The sequence below is a fragment of the Gopherus flavomarginatus genome, chromosome 3 (genome assembly GCF_025201925.1).
Source record: "Gopherus flavomarginatus isolate rGopFla2 chromosome 3, rGopFla2.mat.asm, whole genome shotgun sequence".
NCBI lineage: Eukaryota > Metazoa > Chordata > Testudines > Testudinidae > Gopherus > Gopherus flavomarginatus.
The window spans coordinates 86,327,281-86,347,245 of record NC_066619.1 but is presented as its reverse complement, the minus strand read 5'-3'; the positions used below and the strand labels follow the sequence as shown (position 1 = coordinate 86,347,245).

General features: G+C 43.9%; 1 protein-coding gene across 4 annotated transcripts in view; it reads left to right on the top strand.

The window, feature by feature from the left end:
• LOC127047504 (rab9 effector protein with kelch motifs-like) overlaps positions 1 to 15,496 on the top strand; it is a 90,757-nt gene extending 75,261 nt beyond the window's left edge. For 3 of the 4 annotated variants that reach the window (XM_050945853.1, XM_050945851.1, XM_050945850.1), the window contains 3 exons: positions 4,589 to 4,673; positions 11,895 to 11,999; positions 14,686 to 15,496. In XM_050945853.1, the coding sequence (XP_050801810.1) occupies positions 4,589 to 4,673; positions 11,895 to 11,999; positions 14,686 to 14,790 (295 nt within the window). In that variant the 3' untranslated portion in view covers positions 14,791 to 15,496. The remainder of the gene's footprint in view (positions 1 to 4,588; positions 4,674 to 11,894; positions 12,000 to 14,685) is intronic. The other variant, XM_050945852.1, reaches the window with a different exon arrangement.
• Positions 15,497 to 19,965: the final 4,469 nt, after the last annotated feature.

The window sequence follows — 19,965 nt, the reverse complement described above, 5'->3', positions numbered from 1 at the left end:
TATCAAGCATTCTTAAAACTACAGTACCTACCTGGGGAAGAGAGGAAACAGACTGACAGAGTGAGACGCTTACCCAGAAGTCACCTACTATATGACAGGCCCAACAAGAAAAATAACAGACCACCACTGACTATCATGTACAGTCCTCAGCTAAAATCTCTCCAGCACATTATCAATGATCTACAAACTATTCTGAAAAATGATCCCTCACTCTCACAGACTTTGGGAGGCAGGTCAGTCCTTGCTTACAGACAGCCCCCCAACCTGAAGCAAATACTCAGCAGCAACTACACACCACAGAAACGCTAACCCAGAAACCAAACCCTGTAGCAAACCTCATTGCCTACTCTGTCCCCATATCTACTCTAGCGATACCATCAGAGGACCCAACCACAGCCACACCATCAAGGGTTCATTCACCTGCATGTCTACTAATGTTATATATGCCATCATGTGCCAGCAATGCCCCTACTGCCATGTACATTGGCCAAACCAGACAGTCTCTATGTACAAGAATAAATGGACACAAATCGAACATCAGGAATGGTAACATACAAAAGCCAGTAGAAGAACACTTCAATCTCGCTGGACATTCTATAACAGATTTAAAAGTAGCTATACTTGAACGAAAAAAACTTCAGAAAGAGAAAGAGCAGAACTAAAATTCATTTGCAAATTTAACACCATTAATTTGGGCCTGGGAGTGGCTGGCTCATTACAAAAGCAGCTTTGCCTCTCCTGCAATTGACACCTCCTCATGCATTATTGGGAGTGGACTACATCCACCCTGATCGAATTGGCCCCATCAGCACTGGTTCTCCACTTGTGAGGTAACTCCCTTCTCTTTGTGTGTCATTATGGAATGCCTGCATCTGTAATTTTCACTCCATGCAACTGAAGAAGTGGCATAGGTAATCCACCTCCCTGAGAGATGGTAGCTAGTTCAACAGACAAATTTTTCTGTCAACCTAGCGCTGTCTGCACTAGAGCTTAGGTCAGCTTAACTATGCCACTCAGGGATATGGACCAACGCAACTACAACACCACTGCATCCAACTTGGTAACTTAGGGCTAGTCTACACTGGCCATGCTAAAGTGCTGCTGCTGCAGCAGCACTTTAATATGGCTTGTGTAGTCATGGCAGATCGCTGGGGGAGAGCTCTCTCAGTGCTCAAAAAAAAAAAAAAAAACCCACTCACCATGAGAGAAGTAGCTACCAGTTCTGGGAGTGGTGCCCTGTCTATACTGGCACTTTACAGCGCTGAAACTTTCTGCGCTCAGGGAGATGTTTTTTCACATTCCTGAGCAAGAAAGTTGCAGCTCTGTAAAGTGCCAGTGTAGACAAGCCCTTGGTGTCCTTTTGGGCTAGGTTGGGTGGGAGAAAGAGGTTTTATTTATATGCAAAGTATGAAAGATTCTTGTTAATCACCTAGACAATACTCTCATTTAGCCATTTTAGTTTCTATTCTTGACAAGAGGAACTCCTGTCCTAGGCTGATCTGTGGGTACTTAGATAAAGTGTCTCAAATGATGTGAACAATATTCTTAGGCCTTGGCTACACTGGCACTTTACAGCGCTGCAACTTTCTCGCTCAGGGGTGTGAAAAAAATACCCCCCTGAGCGCTGCAAGATACAGCACTGTAAAGTGCCAGTGTGAACAGTGCCGCAGCGCTGGGAGTGTGGCTCCGAGAGCTGCAAGCTAATCCCCATGAGGATGTGGAGTACGTGCAGCGCTGGGAGAGCTCTCTCCCAGCGCTGGCGCTGCGACCACACTCACACTTCAAAGCGCTGCTGCGGCAGCACTCCCGCGGCAGCACTTTGAAGTTTCGAGTGTAGCCAAGCCGTTAGTGTCTTTGCTTCTTAGGTGGATCCTATTTTGGGATAAACAGAGATGGATAGCTTTTTTAATTTCTGTGGGCCAGAAGGAATCAGAAAGTATTGATCATTTAAGAGATATCTGGTCTATATATCCCTTACAAGATTCTATTTTACATTTATTGTTATTTTAAACATCCCATTTTCTAAACAAGGTCACAGAAAGAAATAAAAATATTGTTAAAAGTAACTTTAAAAATGTGTTTAAAAACTACAAATCTGTTTTTAAAACTTGCTGTGCCATTAAAATTGGTTTACACTTCTTCATAACTATTTTAATATTCTCAAAATATCTTTTTAGGAAAAATAAAAAATAGAACAGAAAAAGTACTGGAGCTGAGGGAGGGCGCGTTTTCTTGGTTCATTTTGGAGTTAAGAGCCTTCATTTTGGAATGCAGAGTTTCTCAGAACTATGATTGTAAGCTTTCATCAGGTAGTTAAAAATATATAAAGATTACTCTCTTCTTGCAAAAATTTAAATCTTTCTCACCATATGTCAAGAGTGTGGAGAGGCTGTGTGTACCCACTACACTTATTTTATTACTGCACACAAAAAAGACCACTAAAAAGATTATTATTATTTTATATTTTGCTTTGTTTTGTAGTGAGTACAAGCAAGGAACTATAAAAGCATAGATCCTACTTTAATCAATAATATAGATGTATTTATAACTGTCACAGCACCTATAAGGGACTTCTATAGTTCAAGCCTCTGGTTTTGATCCTGCAATTGACTTTGTGGATGGACCCTTGCCTGTGCAAGGAGCTTCATTGATTTTAATGAGGAGCCACCTTGTAGAGGGGTTTGGCTGAGGCTTGTCCCTCTCCGGGGCGGCGGGGGACCACACCGCCTCAGTACTTCCTTCCAGTTGTTGATGGGGAATTAGCCTGGCCATGGGAGTCTCTCGCTGTGGCAGCAGTAGAGGCAAACACAGACAGTTACTCATGCCCGGTCTGTGATCAGCAGCAATAGTGAGTTCAGGGCTCAGGTCCTCAGGCAGGAGCTGAGCAACAGTTTATATAATTAGCAAGTCCCGGCCTGGGGTCAGGGCCACAGAGAGTCAGTGGCTCAGGCCCTCAGGCATGGGCTGAGCAAAGGTAGGGAAAACAACCAGCCCAGGCTATCAGCTCAGAGGGGCCTAGGAGAGAGGGAGACTGCTACCCAGAAGTTGAGTGGCAGGAGGGACACAGGCTCTCCCATTCCACTGCATCCCAGCCCAGGGCCCTAGCAGTGGCAGAGGACCCGCTGCTGTGTCAGTGGGGATCTTGGCCACAACACACTGACATAGGCTCTGGCAGTGCTGCAGCTAGACTATAGTCAGCTGCCCCCGGGCCACTTCCTAACTCTTTCTCTAGAGGTACCAGGGTCCAGATGGTGTCCTCCAGGGGGTCAAGTACCATGGGCTTCTCAGGGTAACTGGCAAGGGGTAGGCTTGGCAGCTCCTCCAGGCTCTGGTCAGTATCAGGCATTGATTGGGTGGGCGGGCGGGCCAGTCTTTGAGTCTGCCACCAGTTGCCAGGGTCTCCAAACCAGGAGCTAGGCCACAGGCATCTGGCCTGTCCAGTGGCTGCTTCTCCAGTGAGCTCTGAGGTTGGTCTTTTATACTTCCTGTCCTGCACCTTGACCTCTCGAGGGCGGGTGCAGGACTCGCTGGCTCTGCCCACTTTGGTGTCCAGAGGGACTCGTCCCCCTCTCAGACACCACCTCGCTACACACCTGCAGAGAGTTCATTGTGGAACTGAGGCTTTAGATCCTAATCCTGCAAACATTTATGCATGTGCTTAATTTAATTGTACCATGAGCAGCCCTACTGAAGATAAAAGGCTATTCAGAGTAGTAAAGTTAAGCACATGCAGAATTGAGCCTACATCAACAAGGCTGCATGAGAATATTGCCATGAGACCTGAGGAAAAATGCCTAAATTCACATTTTTGAAACTTATCCTGCTAGAAACTCCACCATGTTCACATCATGGCATTTCCTTTCTCTTTTTGCCTCAAGTAGGGTGACCAGACAGCAAATGTGAAAAATTGGGATGGGGGTGGGGGGTAATAGGAGACTATATAAGAAAAAGACCCAAAAATCAGGACTGTCCCTATAAAAATCGGGACATCTGGTCACCCTAGCCTCAAGGGAAAGGGGTCTCTAACCTGACAATTGAATGAGGCCTACTGAGGCCTCACTTAGGGTTCCTTGGGGGAAACAGGCTGCAACTGTGTGGATCCTGTGCTGTAGCATGGAAAACTAGACCCTCCCTGGAGTATCCTGGATCCTCAACTCTGTGCAGTGTAATTCCTTAAGGAGCTGTTCTTTTGCTATTGCTTCTCCTCCCCAGAGTCTGCAGTCTCCCCACGTATCTCCATCCCAGGGGATAAAAGAAGTGAAGGAAGTAAGTTTGGAGCAACATTAATTCCTGGGGAAATTTCCACTTGGAAATTTGTGTGGTTAGGAGGGAAACTGGGTGTGTTTAGGAGCTTCTCTAGAAGTGTGACCTCCTAAACCACAGACCACTAACACCTGGTATCCCAACACAGACCTGATGAAATAATTCTATCTACATTTATGATCTATATTTAAAATGGCATATTGTGTTTTTAAAACAACTGAAGCCACCAACATCCTTGGAAAACAGGCCTTTTTAATTTGGCAATTTAATTACTTGTTTGTTTTTACTAAACATATTCCCCCCTCTCCCCCAATTTACTTTACAGTGAGAAAGCTGAATTAGTTCAGGCCACAATTGCTTTTCAACAAGAAAAGGAGGTTTACAACAAACAATTCAGATATCAACAGCAGGTGGGTTTCTGTATTTATAAAAGATGTGGTGAAAAAGTGGCTGCGTGTTCATAGATGGAATTTATTTCTTCAGCAATTACATATTAGCAAAGTATGGGGATATAGCAGGGTGGACTACTGCTCTGGCCCTGAAAGGGTTAAAACAGCCCTGGATAAGGGCGGGGGCTGGAGAAAGCAGCCTTTTAGGCTGGGCTGATTTGGGGAAGTGGCGGCAGCTGGGGCCACGCCCTAAACTGAGCAACAGGTCCTTATATAAGGCAGAGAAGCCAGGAGCACAAATAGTCTCCTTCTGCCTGTAGAGGGAGAAGGGTCTGGCTGCAGGGAGCTAGTATTGGGGTTGCAAGGTGCAGCCCAGGGGTAGGCCAAGGCAGCAGGTCCAAACCCTCCTTGCCAGTGATGAGTAGGCTGATGCTGCAGTCTGTCCCAGGGTGTGGGGCTAGACAATGACTGGCAGCAGCCATACACTGAGGCAAGGTGGGAATAGAGGGTGGGGGTTCCCTAGGGAGGGGAGACCCTGAGAACAAGAGGTCACTGCCAGGGGGCAGCACCCTATGTAAAAGGGCACTGGGTCCAGGGAGGGACACAGGGCCAGTAGCTGGAAGGCGGATCACTGGCCTGCAGAGGGTGCTCTGGACACTGGACTGAGCTAATTCCCCGAAGCAACCAGCAGGAGGCGCCGTAGGGGTGAGGCTGCCTGGTTACAGGGGACACAAAAGTTAAAACATCTCTTAATGCTAACTAGGCTTAACTTGCACAACTCTGGTGTCGATAAATTAGAGAGGGTTCAGAAGAGAGCACCAGGAATGATTAAAGATTAGTAAAGGTCTGATAACGATAGACTCAAAGAGCTCAATCTATTTAGTTTAACAAGGAGAAGGTTACGAGGTGACTTGATTACGGTCAAGGAAGTATCTACATGGGGAACAACCTCATCTTTTTTTAAATGGCTAGTTGCAGGATAAAAAGGGGAATGGCGATTAGCCTGCAGAGCTGCCCTCTCCCCTACTTCATTTTCCCAGCTATAAAAATCTTAGCTGGCAAGAAATCAGAAATGGAGACTGCATCATTTCTTTTACTTTCAAGAATGGAAACAGGCAAGTTCACAAACATCTTGGGCCAGATTAACCAGGCTGCAGGCCCCTGGAAATAGAAAGTCCACTTGGAGCTGGGGCACAGCATCTCTCAGGAACTAACATTGCCCCAAAAGTGGAAATGGCCATCATAGAAGAGAGCAAGGACTGATCAGCTGAGAGTTGCAGGGATTCAGTTTCTCTCCTAAGCAGTTTCCTGCAGAGGAGCTCCTGTACTGCCCCAACAGTAATTTAAAGCTGTTTTTCTCTGGAAGAACTGTTGAGGATAGCAGTTGCACTGCTGCCTGCCTTTCCAGAGCAAATCTCCCCTCCATTGTTGCTGCTTTTGGCCCTGTAAGGGATGAGCTTTTCTATTTTTGTTTTTATCACCATGACATGTGGGCACCTGTTTTGCACCCCTACCCCATCCCCAAAGGAGTGAATCTGTCCCTACTGTAAGTGTGCAAGAGATAAGACAGAAAACGTAGTAACCATCAAATTACACTCTGTGGGAAAGTATTAGATCTACACAGTCATTGTAATATGTCTCTACATAACTTAGTCAGCTGTTATGTCCCTTAGCTACCAAATTCCAAGACATCCTGCTGTTCTTCTGAAAGATGAATAGTCTGTTTTTCCTGTAACATTCTACTCTGCTTCTCCTGTTTTGTAGGATTCAGATTCCTCTCTGTCATGTAGCAGTATCTGCATATATTTGTTATTAGACGAAATCTTTCATGTTGATAGCTTACTATAAAGGATGCTTTCTCCACCACTTAGAGTGTAAGTGCCTGGTTTTGGACATTTGAAGTGTAGGGTGTCTCTAGATCTTGACTCTACTGCTCTCTCCATGGTTCCTAATTCCTGGTAATTCACAGCATTTTCTTTCCTTTGTCTGCTCTTTCTGCTAACCTAGAGATGCTAATCGAGGCTCTCCACATCCAATCCTTTTCAGAACAGTACTGCAGGCAGCAACAATTTCATGTGCTTTATGGCAACCCAGGCACAAATCTATCCAAGAATCTCATCTGTATATATGATAAAGGCATGCTCAGAATCTCTTGCCTCCAGCCTGGTTGCAACAGATTATTTCACCTAGGTTTATCCCACATGGAGATGACTTAAAATTTTGGGAGAAACTTGACAGGCAGAGTTGCCTTGAAAAGCAAGTTATTTACAGTGTATTCAGCTGCTTCCTCCCTCTAGTCCTGTAAGGCCTGTCAAAGCATTTGCTTTCCTTGAAGGGAGAAGATCTGAGCTGTTGCCTGCTAGTGGGAAGCCTGAACTGATGACCTGATCTACAATATTTGCCTTCTACCCAAATCTTGCAAGCCATTAAAACTGATCTGTGTCTTTCCTTTACCCAGTGCCCATTCCTCTATGACTGGAACTGAAGGAGACTCATATCATTGGTCCCCAGCACCCAGTCTCCACAGTACCCCTACCCACACCACACTGAATCTGTAAGTCCCTCCTTCCCATTTTGGGCTCCTTTCATGTCTGAGGGCTTGGCTACACTGGCACTTTACAGCGCTGCAACTTTCTCACTCAGGGGTGTGAAAAAACATGCTCCTGAGCGCAGCAAGTTTCAGCGCTGTAAAGTGCCAGTGTAGACAGTGCCCCAGGACTGGGAGCCATGCTCCCAGCACTTGTAGCTACACCCCTCATGGAGGTGGTTTATTTAGAGTGCTCAGTGCTGCGCTACTCATAGACTTTAAGGTCAGAAGGGACCATTATGATCATTTAGTCTGACCTCCTGCACAATGCTACGGGAGAGCTCTCTCCCAGCACTGCACTACGACCACACAAGGCACATTAAAGTGCTGCCACGGCAACGCTTTGATGTTGCTAGTGTAGACTAGCCCTTATTCTTTATTTGTGATAGTTTAGTGCCTACTATATACTGGTCATTTTCCAGACATTCAGAAAGGGCAGCTCTTGCTCCAAAGAACTCACTGTCAAAGGGTGTGCCTACAGTTAAAACATTACAGCAGCACCAAAGCAGCAGCACTGTAGCACTTCAGTGTAGACACTCATTACAATGACGGGTGAGGGTCTGCTTTTCTGTAGTTAATCCACATTCCCAAGAGGCAGTAGCTAGGTTAATGGAAGAATTCTTCCATGGTCCTAGCACTCTCTACACCCGGGATTAGATTGGCAGAGCTATGTCTCTCAGGGATGTGGAGAGGCGGAGCTATTCCAACGTAGATTTTCAATGTAGACCAGCTCCTGCTCTCTCACTTGCCATAGAGCCCAAAGATAGTCATGGCCTCAAATGCCAGCAAGGTGTACATGGTACTCAGCTCCATGTCGTCTTTATTTAAATGTACATAGGATATTTGGGAGATGGTGCTGTCTGGCTGAGAGAAATGAAAGACAGCTGGGTGAAGCTGAACCTGGGCAAGATAAGGAAATGCTAGTGGGAAAAGGGGAAACTTTGAAGACCTAGAAAGAAACCCGTATGGTCTGACTCCAGATTGTTAAATTGGTCTGCAGTCTCAGGCACTCCTCCTGGTCTCCTCACTAGTGCTGGACACAGAGATAGTGATACCCACACAAATGTCTTTATCCATCTAAAACTAGCAATAAGACTGCATCCCATTTTACCTAATGTAGACCAGGCCATAGGAATCCATGCCTTTGTCACCTCTACGATGGACTATTCCAGCTCACTACTCCAATATTAAAACAGCTTCAGTTAGTCCAGAATGTAGTAGCCCTCTTCTTCAGCATGACCAGCAACTGAGAGAGGTGCTCGGCGCACTATATTGGCTCACAGAGAATGTGGGAACTTTTAAGACCTTTATTACCTTACATCAGTGCCACTTTTCTCTTTCTTGGTCATGTTAGCTAATCCCCAAGTATTTGCCTGCCACTGCCTTTTGCAACACAACACAGGGATGGAAACCCTTGCCCATGCCTTGTTGTCTGAGGTGATAGTGGGGCGGCTAGGTTCCAGAACTCTTTTTTCCTTCCATATCCCTCGCTGGAGTTTGCAGCATGCTTTTTCATGTCCAGGACTAGGAAAGACTGGGTGAACCTTCCCCACGCACAGCAGCAAATTTCTTAATGAGGACAAGACTGATTAAAAACACAGAAAGTGGAGTAAGAACAAAAAATAAATTGTTTAGGTTACATACCTAGATATACGGTTTGCATAAAATAAATCAAGTAAGATGCTCTCTGTATCATGTTCCAAAAAGCACTGTGTGGCTCAGAGCCCAGAGTCAGAATTCCACTCCTACCCTGTTCCAAGGTGAAAGAGAGTTTCCCTTCCCTTTGTTCAGAGACCTCTCTTTTCCCTGCCTTGCAGCTTGCCTGTCTAGAGATGCCTTCCATTGTCTAGTGTTGTAGCCATGTCAGTCCCAGAAACAGGGTGGGTGAGGTAATATCTTTTATTGAATCAGCTTCTGGTGGGGTGAGAGAGAAGTTTTGGAGCCTCAACATAGAGCTCTTCTTCAAGACCTGAAAGAAGATTCCATTCTAGAGGGTGGCAACTTCATACTTCCAATTTGTATTGTCTATCAAAAACCACTTTACTTGATGGACAGAGTGCTCTGTGAAATACAGTCTTTCAAATGGGTAGTTAAACTTTTGAAAGGTGATAATTAACGGCTATTGGAATCTCAATAGGACATCTCTTACGCATTAGCTCAACAAAACAGCAAGTCCAAAACCTATTTTGTAAAAAAAACAAACCTAAATACCTAAACAAAAGTTATCAGGGGAAGACTTGTTTGGAGACTGGGGATAGCCACCCTAGCTAATGGGCGAGACATGATAGGTGAGGTAATATCTTTTTTATGACCAAGTTCCAACTTCTCTTGAGTGAGAGAGACAAAGCTTTCAGCTACACAGAGCTCTTCTTCAGGTCTTCCCCTAAGAACTTTTTACGTACTTATTTAGTTTTTTACCCAATAGGTTTTGGACTTGCTGTTTTCTCTAAGGTTTTGTTGAGCTAATGCCCGAGAGATGACCTATTGAGAATCCAATGGCCTTTAATCATCACCTTTTAAAAGTTTAACTACCCATTTGAAAGACTATATTTCATAGAGCAGTCTGCCCATCAAGTAAAGTGACTTCTGATGGGCAATACAAATTGTTCACTGAATAAGGTCTGGCTGAGGAAGAGTCTTTCTAAAACTGAAACTCCCCCCTCCCCAGATTATAAATATTACTTCGACATGTTCAATCCATCACAACTCTCCAGTGAAACAGTACAAGATATTGTACCTCAAAGAACACCTTTCTCGTCATGATCTCCCTCAACTACTACATTTCTCTTCCACCCTCTGTGAAGCTTGTGAGAGTGAAGGATTTCTTAGCAACAGGCCCAAAGCTTTGGAACTCATTAATGGAGGAGCTAAGAATGAGCTCAAATCTCATTGCCAGCGGGATAAAGTGCAGTGCTCACTTATTAGAATGTGCTATCCCACAGCAACTATACAAAGCAAAGAAAAATAGAGGAGGAAAAAAGAGGGAAAGAAGAAGCAGAAAAAAGAAGATGTAATAGGAGAGAGAGGGAAGAAACTGAACAAAGCATCATCTGATATAGAAATTCCTGTCTCCAAAGCAGAGAGGGTGTTATACTTGGATACTTGATAGATATCAGATAACCATTTCTTGAGTCTATTTGAACACAAAGACAAAATACGCACCTTTTAACTTTTTACAAGATTAGGTAATTAGCAAGCAGCACAGTAGTCTCTTTGTTTCCTAAATCACAGACTGTTTTAGGTAACAGGTGGGACCAACTATTGAAGAGCAAATCATCCCAGGAAATGTAGATTTTCTTAATGTGAAAGTTTAAAGTGCAGGAGTAAAACCTGAGTCAGGATAATATTTGTGAAAAACTGAAAAGCAAATTTCCTTCCTTCCTTCTGACCCCCTGCTCCTCATTCAGACACTCCTATGCTCAGCCAACTACCTGGCTTCCCCAATACATTTTTATGAGCTTTTCTTCCACTCTTCTTTCCCCTAGAAAACCAGCAATTCCCAGGCTGTAACAAAAGTCCCACCTTTCCTGGAGAAGGGGCAACAACATCAGCTCTTCCAGCCCCATTTATTTTCTTTTTCAGAGCTTTCAGCCCCCACTTCTGGCATCTCCATTGGCATAAGCTGGCACAACTCTATTGATTTCAGTGGAAACCAAGCCAAATTCAGCTCTGTCTTTAAATTGTTGCGCTACACTGGAAGTTGACTTTGTATTTGATCATGGGCCTTCATATCTATTGCATTTCAATTGTTGCACAACAAATGTGCTCAATTTACAAATAGGAAGAATATGTTCTAATTGGCAAGTCTGCAAACTCATCCTTTAACCTGAAAATCAAATTGAGCTCATACTAGCTAAGAGATCACCAGCCGCAGAGATCCTATAACTGGAACTTATTTAACCACTCTGTTGACACAGGTACCAGAATAAAATCAGCTTGTTCGCTCAGTTTTGTTAGCTCTGCAGGGCTAACAGGAGTAAGAAGTTGTACAGGTTTATCTTAGTCAGTAAATTCAGTTGCTATGACACTAAATATCCGCTGGAATCTGGACCATTAAGTAAGAAGGTGCCATTTTGTATAGGCACTTTTCAGAGCTGGAGTACTGAAGCCAGTTCACACAAGTAGTCCTTACTTGGACCATCTAAGCCTTGAACAGTGTCTGTACTGGGTGTCACCTGTAAGTGACGTGACAGGCCATCCTGCCCTTCTGTGATGTAGAAGAGGTCTCTAAGCTAGCCTCACCCAGTGTGGGCCAAAATCTACAAAAGGGGTATTGGATTTCACTCACAAGTAGCACCATTCAGGTGCAAGCATAGGCCTACTAAGTGTTGTTATTCACATTAGCAAGACTTATTTAGATGAGGAAACATCTGCAGAAATAACTTACTGCATTTGTAAAAGAAAACAATGTTTTTTATTATCACTGGTTAAACAGAAAAATGAACAAAATATAGCTTAGGGAGACTGAAGAAATTTAAACATGTCCTGAAATTTGGAAGAGTCCTAGGATGTGAGTATGCCTTTGACAGCTATTTCCTGAAAGATGCACTGGACTAGATACTGGCTTGTCTTTTAATGTCTGTAATGGAACATGGACAACTTTAAAGCCAGTACCACAAAGCACATCTTTTAATTTTTGTTTGTTTTTAAACCAGGAGCTGCAGGAGATGCTAGATAAGCACAAGGCCCAAAATGAAGCCTGGCTCAAAGCCAGAGCAGAGGAAAATGACAAGGAAAGGAAAGAAATATGTAAACTGAGGGTAAACTTTTTCCAAAGTAACATACAACTGTGTGCATAATTGGAGAGTCCATTTGGATCCTTTCTATATGTGTGGTGGGCACAATTCTTATAGCAATAGTGAAAGAAGCAAAACGTGTTTTTTTTCCTTGAACACCACATATGAAGATGATACATCAACAACAAAACCACTGTTACCAAAGTATTCTAGGAGGAAATGTTGAATGAATCATCGACTGCTAGTTCTGGATCACATTTTTTAAATGCTTTCAAATAATTTGTTTTCCCCTTCAGCTTTTTAGTTACGATAGTGTTGCCGGCACAAAGTGCCTGAGGCCAAGCAACAGCGGTTCGTGGCCCAGTGTGCTTCGCGCTAATAAACACACCAGGGTGGAGAAGCACAACACAAGTTTATTTGAGCTCAAATAAGGTGCAAGGGAGAAATAAAAATCTCAAATCCTGCACACCTGCACACAGGCGGGCACTAGTATTTATACCCACCCCCCCTTGTATCTTTCTTTTGTACTTTCCCACTGTGTGGGCTACTTTCTCATGCATATGGCCTTGGCCATAACATCTGCTTTCCATCTATCTTATCTAGTATTAACAGTATCTAGTACTAACCGGCCCTGCTAACTATGGCCTTATTGTTTGGCAGTCAGCACATAATGCAGGAGGTTACAAAAGTTTGGTAAGGCTAACACACAAGCTTTTAACATGGAGATACTTTGGTTCACACAGGCCTAGAGCAAGAAGACTTAATCGACACTCATGGTCTTCCATCCTCCTGAGTTACCTAGATTTCTGCCTAGTGACACCAACAGTACCTAAAATACATAAACATGTTTCCAGCAACCAAACAATCAATTTTTGCATGAATGATAAACATGTTTTGCTTCACTGTTGCTCTGTTTTAGTTCTGATTTACCTTTAAGAATTCCTGTGGTAAGAACTGAACAAAAAAAGTCTACTTTTAAAACAGTTAACAAACCCCCCTGCCCTATACTTGTTTATTTTAAAAACTTAAAATAAATTTTTGTCCATATAGAGCCAGTTTTAATAATTATCATCACAATGATTTTCCTTATTAATGTAGCTTTGTTTGTTTTTACTGCATGCAAACATTCTTTTTATCATCCTCCTCAGTGGCCCAGTCCTGCCATCCCCACTCAGAGCCAGATTCTCCCCTGTGCTTCGAGTAGAGAGGAGTGCAAGCAGATTATAACTGAATCAGGGCCACAGAACATGACAGCACCAGCTCTGCAGTATCTTCTCCTCTCCTCCCCCAATTCGGGAAACTGCAGAAGCCTTTTTCCTAGACTGTGCCAGGTCAGGCCTCTGAGGTATTTGGAGGTAGGGCCAGGGATAGAACTAGGGAGCAGGTGCAGTCTGGAGTGTGCTGCCATGTTGAATCCATGGATTATCTATCCAATCAGGTGTTAACTTTAATAACTAGGGGCTCTCCTTCATGGCTATTCCTGTGAAGCTGCAGGGGGTGTCAACCAGCAGTAGAATTAATCCTGAATAAGAAACTGGCAGGGAGAGGGGAGCCCTGTGCATTAGCTGTGTGAGACCCTGGGCTTCTAGAAATCTCAAGAAGTCAGGAGACCAAACCCTCACTCCAACCATTACACAAGGGGAGAGCAAGCCCAGCCTTCTGATGTTACAGTGAGGGAGGAACTTAGGGCAACCAGACAGCAAGTGTGAAAAATCAGGACGGGGTGAGGGGTAATTGGAGCCTATATAAGAAAAAGACCCCAAAATCGGGACCGTCTGTATAAAATCAGGACACTTGATCACCCTAGGGGAACTGCACAGCTGAAACTTGGAGATTCCTCCTGCTACTGAGATAAAACACCAGTTTGGGAAGAACATGGTTCTGAGCCCCTACTCAGACAGAACCCTCACTGGAGTTGGGGTTTAACTGAGGAATAATAGATGGTAGTTATAAATTCTGCTGTACAACATGCCTGAGCAAGGCCCACTTATGCTCAGAAAGTATAGAGCATTTGGCTGAAAGTTTCTGAAGTTTTGGCCCTGCTGATAAGGCATGAGAGGGAGTTAGTTGGTAGGTAAAGAGAAGGACTCTATAGCTTTCATGGGAATTAGATGCTCTCTGTGGAATCATCCTTCACTCAGTCCATAGATTTCCATGCAGAAACTAGAGTTGGAGGTAATGCTGTTAGAAACATAATAATTCTTGCTGGGTCCCCTCTGACTGGTTTCTACTAAGTAGCCTCAGGGGAACTCAGCCTGCTGGAGCTTTGTTACTGAAGGGGAAGGCATAATAGAGAAATACAGGAAGCAGCCATCCATCTGGGCTTTTTTTGTCACTGGGGATCTGGAAGTATTTTTCCTGTGGATTAATTGGATTTCTTAAGTAGGGAGGCTTCACTCCCTGCCCACTGCAAGCCCCAAACCCTTGCCATGAGAGGGGACAAATTTCTGCAATCTATATGGCAAGCCCTTGAATTTTCAGTTTGATCTGGCCCTAAATTATTTTTCCACTTGGCAGTGAGCTAGTTGGATTTTGTTGTTTTGGTTTTTGAATTTCACTTGACTGAAAGAGAGTCTGGTCATAGCTGTGGATCTCCAGCACTTATGGGTTTTTTGGATTGGAGGGTGGAGGGTGGAGACATATAACATTTTTTATATTAGTTGCCAAGACTGGAGGTTTAATCTAAAGCGTGATCTCCTGCCTTTTGTAGGAAGAGATTCTTCATGACCAGGAGAGGCTAAAAGAAGAACAGCAAAACGTTCAACAGCGCAATCAGCAGCTGCTTTCTATTATGCAACAATTTAAAGGAATGTGACCAGTCTGCTGAATAAAGCCTGAACCACATGATCAGGATCATAGCAACAATACAACCCTACTTGAACAACTGAGCTCTTATATACTAATATAAAAAAGATCCAGTTACTGTGCATGTTGAAGGACTATATTCAGTTATTGTGAAAAAGAGTTTAATCTCCTTAGGTTCTCTCATGAGCACTGGATCAATTAAATTTCCACCCACTACCTTTCTTGCATTTTCCATTTTGATTCAATGTTTTTTTTCAGATTTTTTAAGAATTATCTCCTTGCTTTGTCTGAGCTTAAAAAAGAAGAAAAGGCAGAACACTATGGCTGCCCCTATGAAAGCTGGACCCACGGAGTTTTATTTCAGGGTCATGCGGTTAAGATTAGGATGTCATTCATATACCAGCAAAAAGAACAGTGCAGTCGTCAAGTAGGACATTCTTGTTACAAAATATTTAATTATTTTTTTTTAACAGTGGGAAAGAAGACAGAAACCATAGCTAGGATAATATGATTAGATTTTATGGCCAGATTCTGCTTACAGTTAAACTGGTGTATCTGCAGAACAAGTCTATTGACTACAATAGAGTTGCATTGAATTCATACAGTGGGAAACTGAGAACAGAATTTTGAAACTGAGCTTTGCATTGAAGGGACCAAATATGGACCATGTTTAAACAGCTTATAGGAATAAGGCAAAAAATCGTGTTTGTTGGGTATGGAGGAATTGTCAAAGGTTTTCGGCATTTTGTTTTCAGCTTGATTCATAAAAAGGAAAGTTATTTCAGTCATCTGCTTCTTTGTATTAAACTGTTTCTCCATTTTAAATTTCAATGGGCTGCTTTATACCATCAGTTTTCAGGCAGAACTCTCTAGTGATTGAAGTCAGTGGGGAGTTCTGCTGAAAAATTGCTGGCACTATATAACCCCCCCTCTTAAAAATCATTTTTTCAACAGACTAATTGTTAGTGTTTGTAGAGGGGAAAGTTGGAAATGTTACACCATATTGGTAATGTTCACACCCAGTTTCAGAGGTAATGTAGAAGTTAGACCTCCTTATACTCATGCTGTAGTACATTCATGCCCAAAGCGTAAGTGACTCTAAGATGGTATAATTTACACACTGTAAAGAAAGGAAGTGTGAGTAAAAATAGGGGATAAGTCCTACTTGAATTTATGCATTCTTACATCTTTCTGTTAGTTGGTTTTCTTGGGACACTTCTGTGTGGTCCCCAGTATCAACTCAGGCCTGGTCTACACTAGAAAATTAGGTTGGTTTAACTACATCAGTCAGGAGTATGAAAAGTCCACACCTTTGAGTGGCGTTGTTAAGCCAACGTGTAGCCAGCACTAGGTCAACAGAAGAATTCTTCCATCGAGCAAGCTAGTGCCTCTTGAGCATAGGTACTGGAACTAGAGGTACTGAGGGCGATGCCATGTCTCCTGGCTTGAAGTAGTAATAACAACCCAAATACATGGCTTCCGCCTACAGCATTCCCGCTACAAAAATTGTCCCAGCACCTCTGCTCTTGAGATGGATTATCTACGCTGATTGGCAACAGGTAGTATCTACACTGAAGCACTACAGCAGTGCAGCTGTAGCATTTTAAGTGTAGACAAGCCCTCAGACTCAAATGACCTAAATACAGAGGTGTTGTGAAAGGGGGTGATGCAATTAAGTTACATGCTGGAAAGTGGGTGTGAGTCTGAGTAAGTCAGTCTAAGGAAGTAGAGGACTGCTGGTGTATTTTTCATGCTCTGACTCAATGACTTGCAGAAAGCTAGCCTGCCAATAAGCAGTAATGAGACCTTCAAAGCAGAATAGCCTAAAGCAGCTTTCTGTTAGTATGTATAAATACCAAATAGCATAAAAAATGGTTGGCATAGCACTTGGCCCCCAAAACTAAACCAGGTGCTATTCAGCCTCTCTTAGTATCTTGCTGTTTGAATGCTGGGATATATCTGAGCGGAGGCTGTTGAGTAAATAGATATATGTAAGATACATTGTTATCATACTGCAGCTGTGGAAGGCACAGGCATCAGCTCAGTGAGGAGGAATTCACTGGGTCTTAATTCCTCCTCAGACAATGAAATCTCAGGCACTGTCCCCCACCGCATGAGCAGCTGCCAGGAAAATAGACCACATTCTTTACCCACTCCAGTTTTACTTGGAGTGAAAAATAAACTGTCCTTTGGATCCTCACTCCCACAGCCATCTGTATGACAAGGCTGCTCCCAAGCTTTCCAGCTTACCAGTAGCAGCAGGACTCAGGAGAGTCTGGAGCTATCCTGGTCAACCACAGCAGCAGGACACACAGAGATCACATGACCTCTTGGACTTCCCCCTCCCCACCCTGTTTTTGTCAGTTACCATTGGGCTGATGAGCCACCCCTTATGCTCACCTTGCCTCCCCCCAGATCCCTCCATGCCATTCTTTCCCCCCTTTGCAGTTTGCTGCTTCCCCCATGTCACCTGGTTGCCCAGTGGCCTCCCCCCTTGCAGTTCGCTCCCCCATATCTTGCATGGTCCCCCTCGCCTCACAGTTCACTGCCTTCCAATTTGTTACGTGCCTCCCCTGTCCACCACTCCACCTCTGTTTACCCTTTATTGTTTGTTACCTGCCTCTTCCATCCTGCCCAGCTTCCCTCCTCTTGCTACTTTGTTGCCTGTCCTGTCCAAGCTCCTCCCCCCTTACTGTATGTTCTCTGCCTTCACTATTCTTACCTGTACTATGCACCTGTGCATTCCCAGTGCTTGTGATTCTCCACCCCCATTTTGTTTTCACCCTCTCCCCATCCACTGCACCCTTCACATCTACATCTGCGCATTGCTCCCAGTGCCAGCTGGTGGAGCTAGTTTACCCAAAACTGCTGGCTGTGACCCCCAACTTCTTTTTTGGTTCATTTTAATTCCCCTCACCACTATTTTCTGTTTGCACCATCCTGCCACCACTCATAGTCTAGTGAAGAGGAATAGTTAGCATCCATTTTCCCTCTCTCCCCCTATAATTTTTCTCCCCAACCCCCACTTCTGTGGTTGTTCCCATCACCTGTCCTCAATGGTGGATCCCAACTCTGCCACACGTGAGGCTTCTGCTCTGACGGTTTCCTCCACGGAGGAAAGAGAGGGAGGCGACTCAGCGGGGAGGTTCCCTGGTCACCACTGTTGCCCCATCTTGGTTTTCTCTCCTATCCACCTCTGTGGCTACCACCACCAACACTAGGACAATGGCAGCAGCAGGGATCCCACTGCTAAAAGTCCTACCACTACCAAGGGAGCCCCCCTCAATCAGCAAAAAGGACCAGGGTAGGAAAAAGGGCAAGAGTCCTCCCAGAAGTCTCCTTCCATGGTGGCAGCTGCTTCTGCCATGACCCTGCCATCAGTCAAGCTTCCTCCTCCCCTAAGAAGAAAACCACCACGAAGAGAACTGGGAGGTAAGGTTTCCAACTGACACCCTGGAATCATGATGACTTCCACTTAACTATGCTGAGTGTATGATATAGACTTGTCACAGGCTGACTGGCCCTTTAAGGAGAGTTGGGTACAGCCCCACCTGTAACGTGCTTAACTCTCTTCCCCAGGTGGGGAAAATGAGTAAAGACATATGGACAGGAAAGTTATGTAACCAGATCAGACCTTCTGAGATAAGAGAGAAGCATGGGGAGAGTCAAAGTGATACTTCAGGGAAGATGGCATGAGGTTTGGAGCTTGAAAGAGACTTTAAGGTGCCCAAGAGGGGCTGAGGAGAAAAGACCATCCCTTAAGAGGGAGTAGGTCCAGTTTAAGATCGGGGGTGAGCGTGGAAGACTGTTTTTGTGTTTGTTTTGGACTTGGATAGCCTACAGCTGTGAACTTCCTTCTTTAATGACTTACCCAGAGCACTAAGTTGCTGCAGCAACTAAATCATGCTAGAAGGTTAGGAGATCCAACCTGAATGAGGGGAAGCTGAGGTAGGAGCTATCCTGAAGCCAGATTGGGTACTAGGTGGTGTTGTCATGAGACCCCCATCGTGAGACTAGAGAAAAGTCAAAATGGGAGAGGGCAATGGCTGCTTAAAATCAGATTAAATAAGACCTTAGAAAACCATCACTTCACTACCTCTATTCTTTCAAGCAAAAGGACACCAGACTCTATATGAAGATAAAAACCAGGTTCCAATTTATTGCTAACAACTAAGTAGCAAAAAGCAAAAATATAGTCTCTTTATTGTTCTTTGGCTAGAAAACTCATATACTACATCCTGAGACAACTACCTAAGCAGTAACACATTTCATAAATGTTTAAAAAGACAGTATAAGTGATTAGATATAAATATAGTAAAATACAGTTACAGAAAACAAGACATATAAACAAATATATTATTTTTAATTTTAGCTAAAACACTGCCTTTTATGGGTACAGAGTATCTTAATACTAACATCGACCTGCGCTGAGACTACTCTCACAAGCAGGAATCAAGCTGCAGCAGTTTCAGAGTTAATATTGTAGCTCTTGGCTGAATAAGAGCTGCTGGTAGTTGTGAGTTTTAAATATTTCTAGGAACGTGTTTATGGGCATGCGTATGTCAAAGTCTACTTTTGCCTTTCTTCCTTCCAGACAGGATATCATGGTAGACAGTAACTGGTGGTCCGCTGGGCTGTTAGGCTCTTTTTGCCATTCTTGTCTCCATAACAGTGATTGCCCGTGCTTCAGGCTTTTTCTGGTCGGGTCTGTCATCTCTCCTTGCATCATTCTAGGATTTGGTTAGCCTGATGACTCATAAATCTGTATCAGAGGGGTAGCCATGTTAGTCTGGATCTGTAAAAAGCAACAATGAGTCCTGTGGCACCTTAAAGACTAACAGATGTGTTGGAGATGTATATTCACCCACAAAAGCTTATGCTCCAGTACATCTGTTAGTCTTTAAGGTGCCACAGGATTCTTTTTTGCTTTTCATAAATCAGTGAATCCATGACCCACTTCACCCACTTCCTTGTTTTGCAGTTGTTAATTATAATCCTCAAAGTTGCGGTATAGCTTCACTGATGCTTTTAGGCTACAAAGTGCAATAAAAAGGGGATTTATATCAAGATAACTAACTTGAATTAGGTATCTTGATACAAAAGCCTAGCTGAGACAGGCACATGTGATTACTACTTTGATGTGGCTAGTTAAAGTCAACACAATGTCCCCTATTTCCCCCAGTTG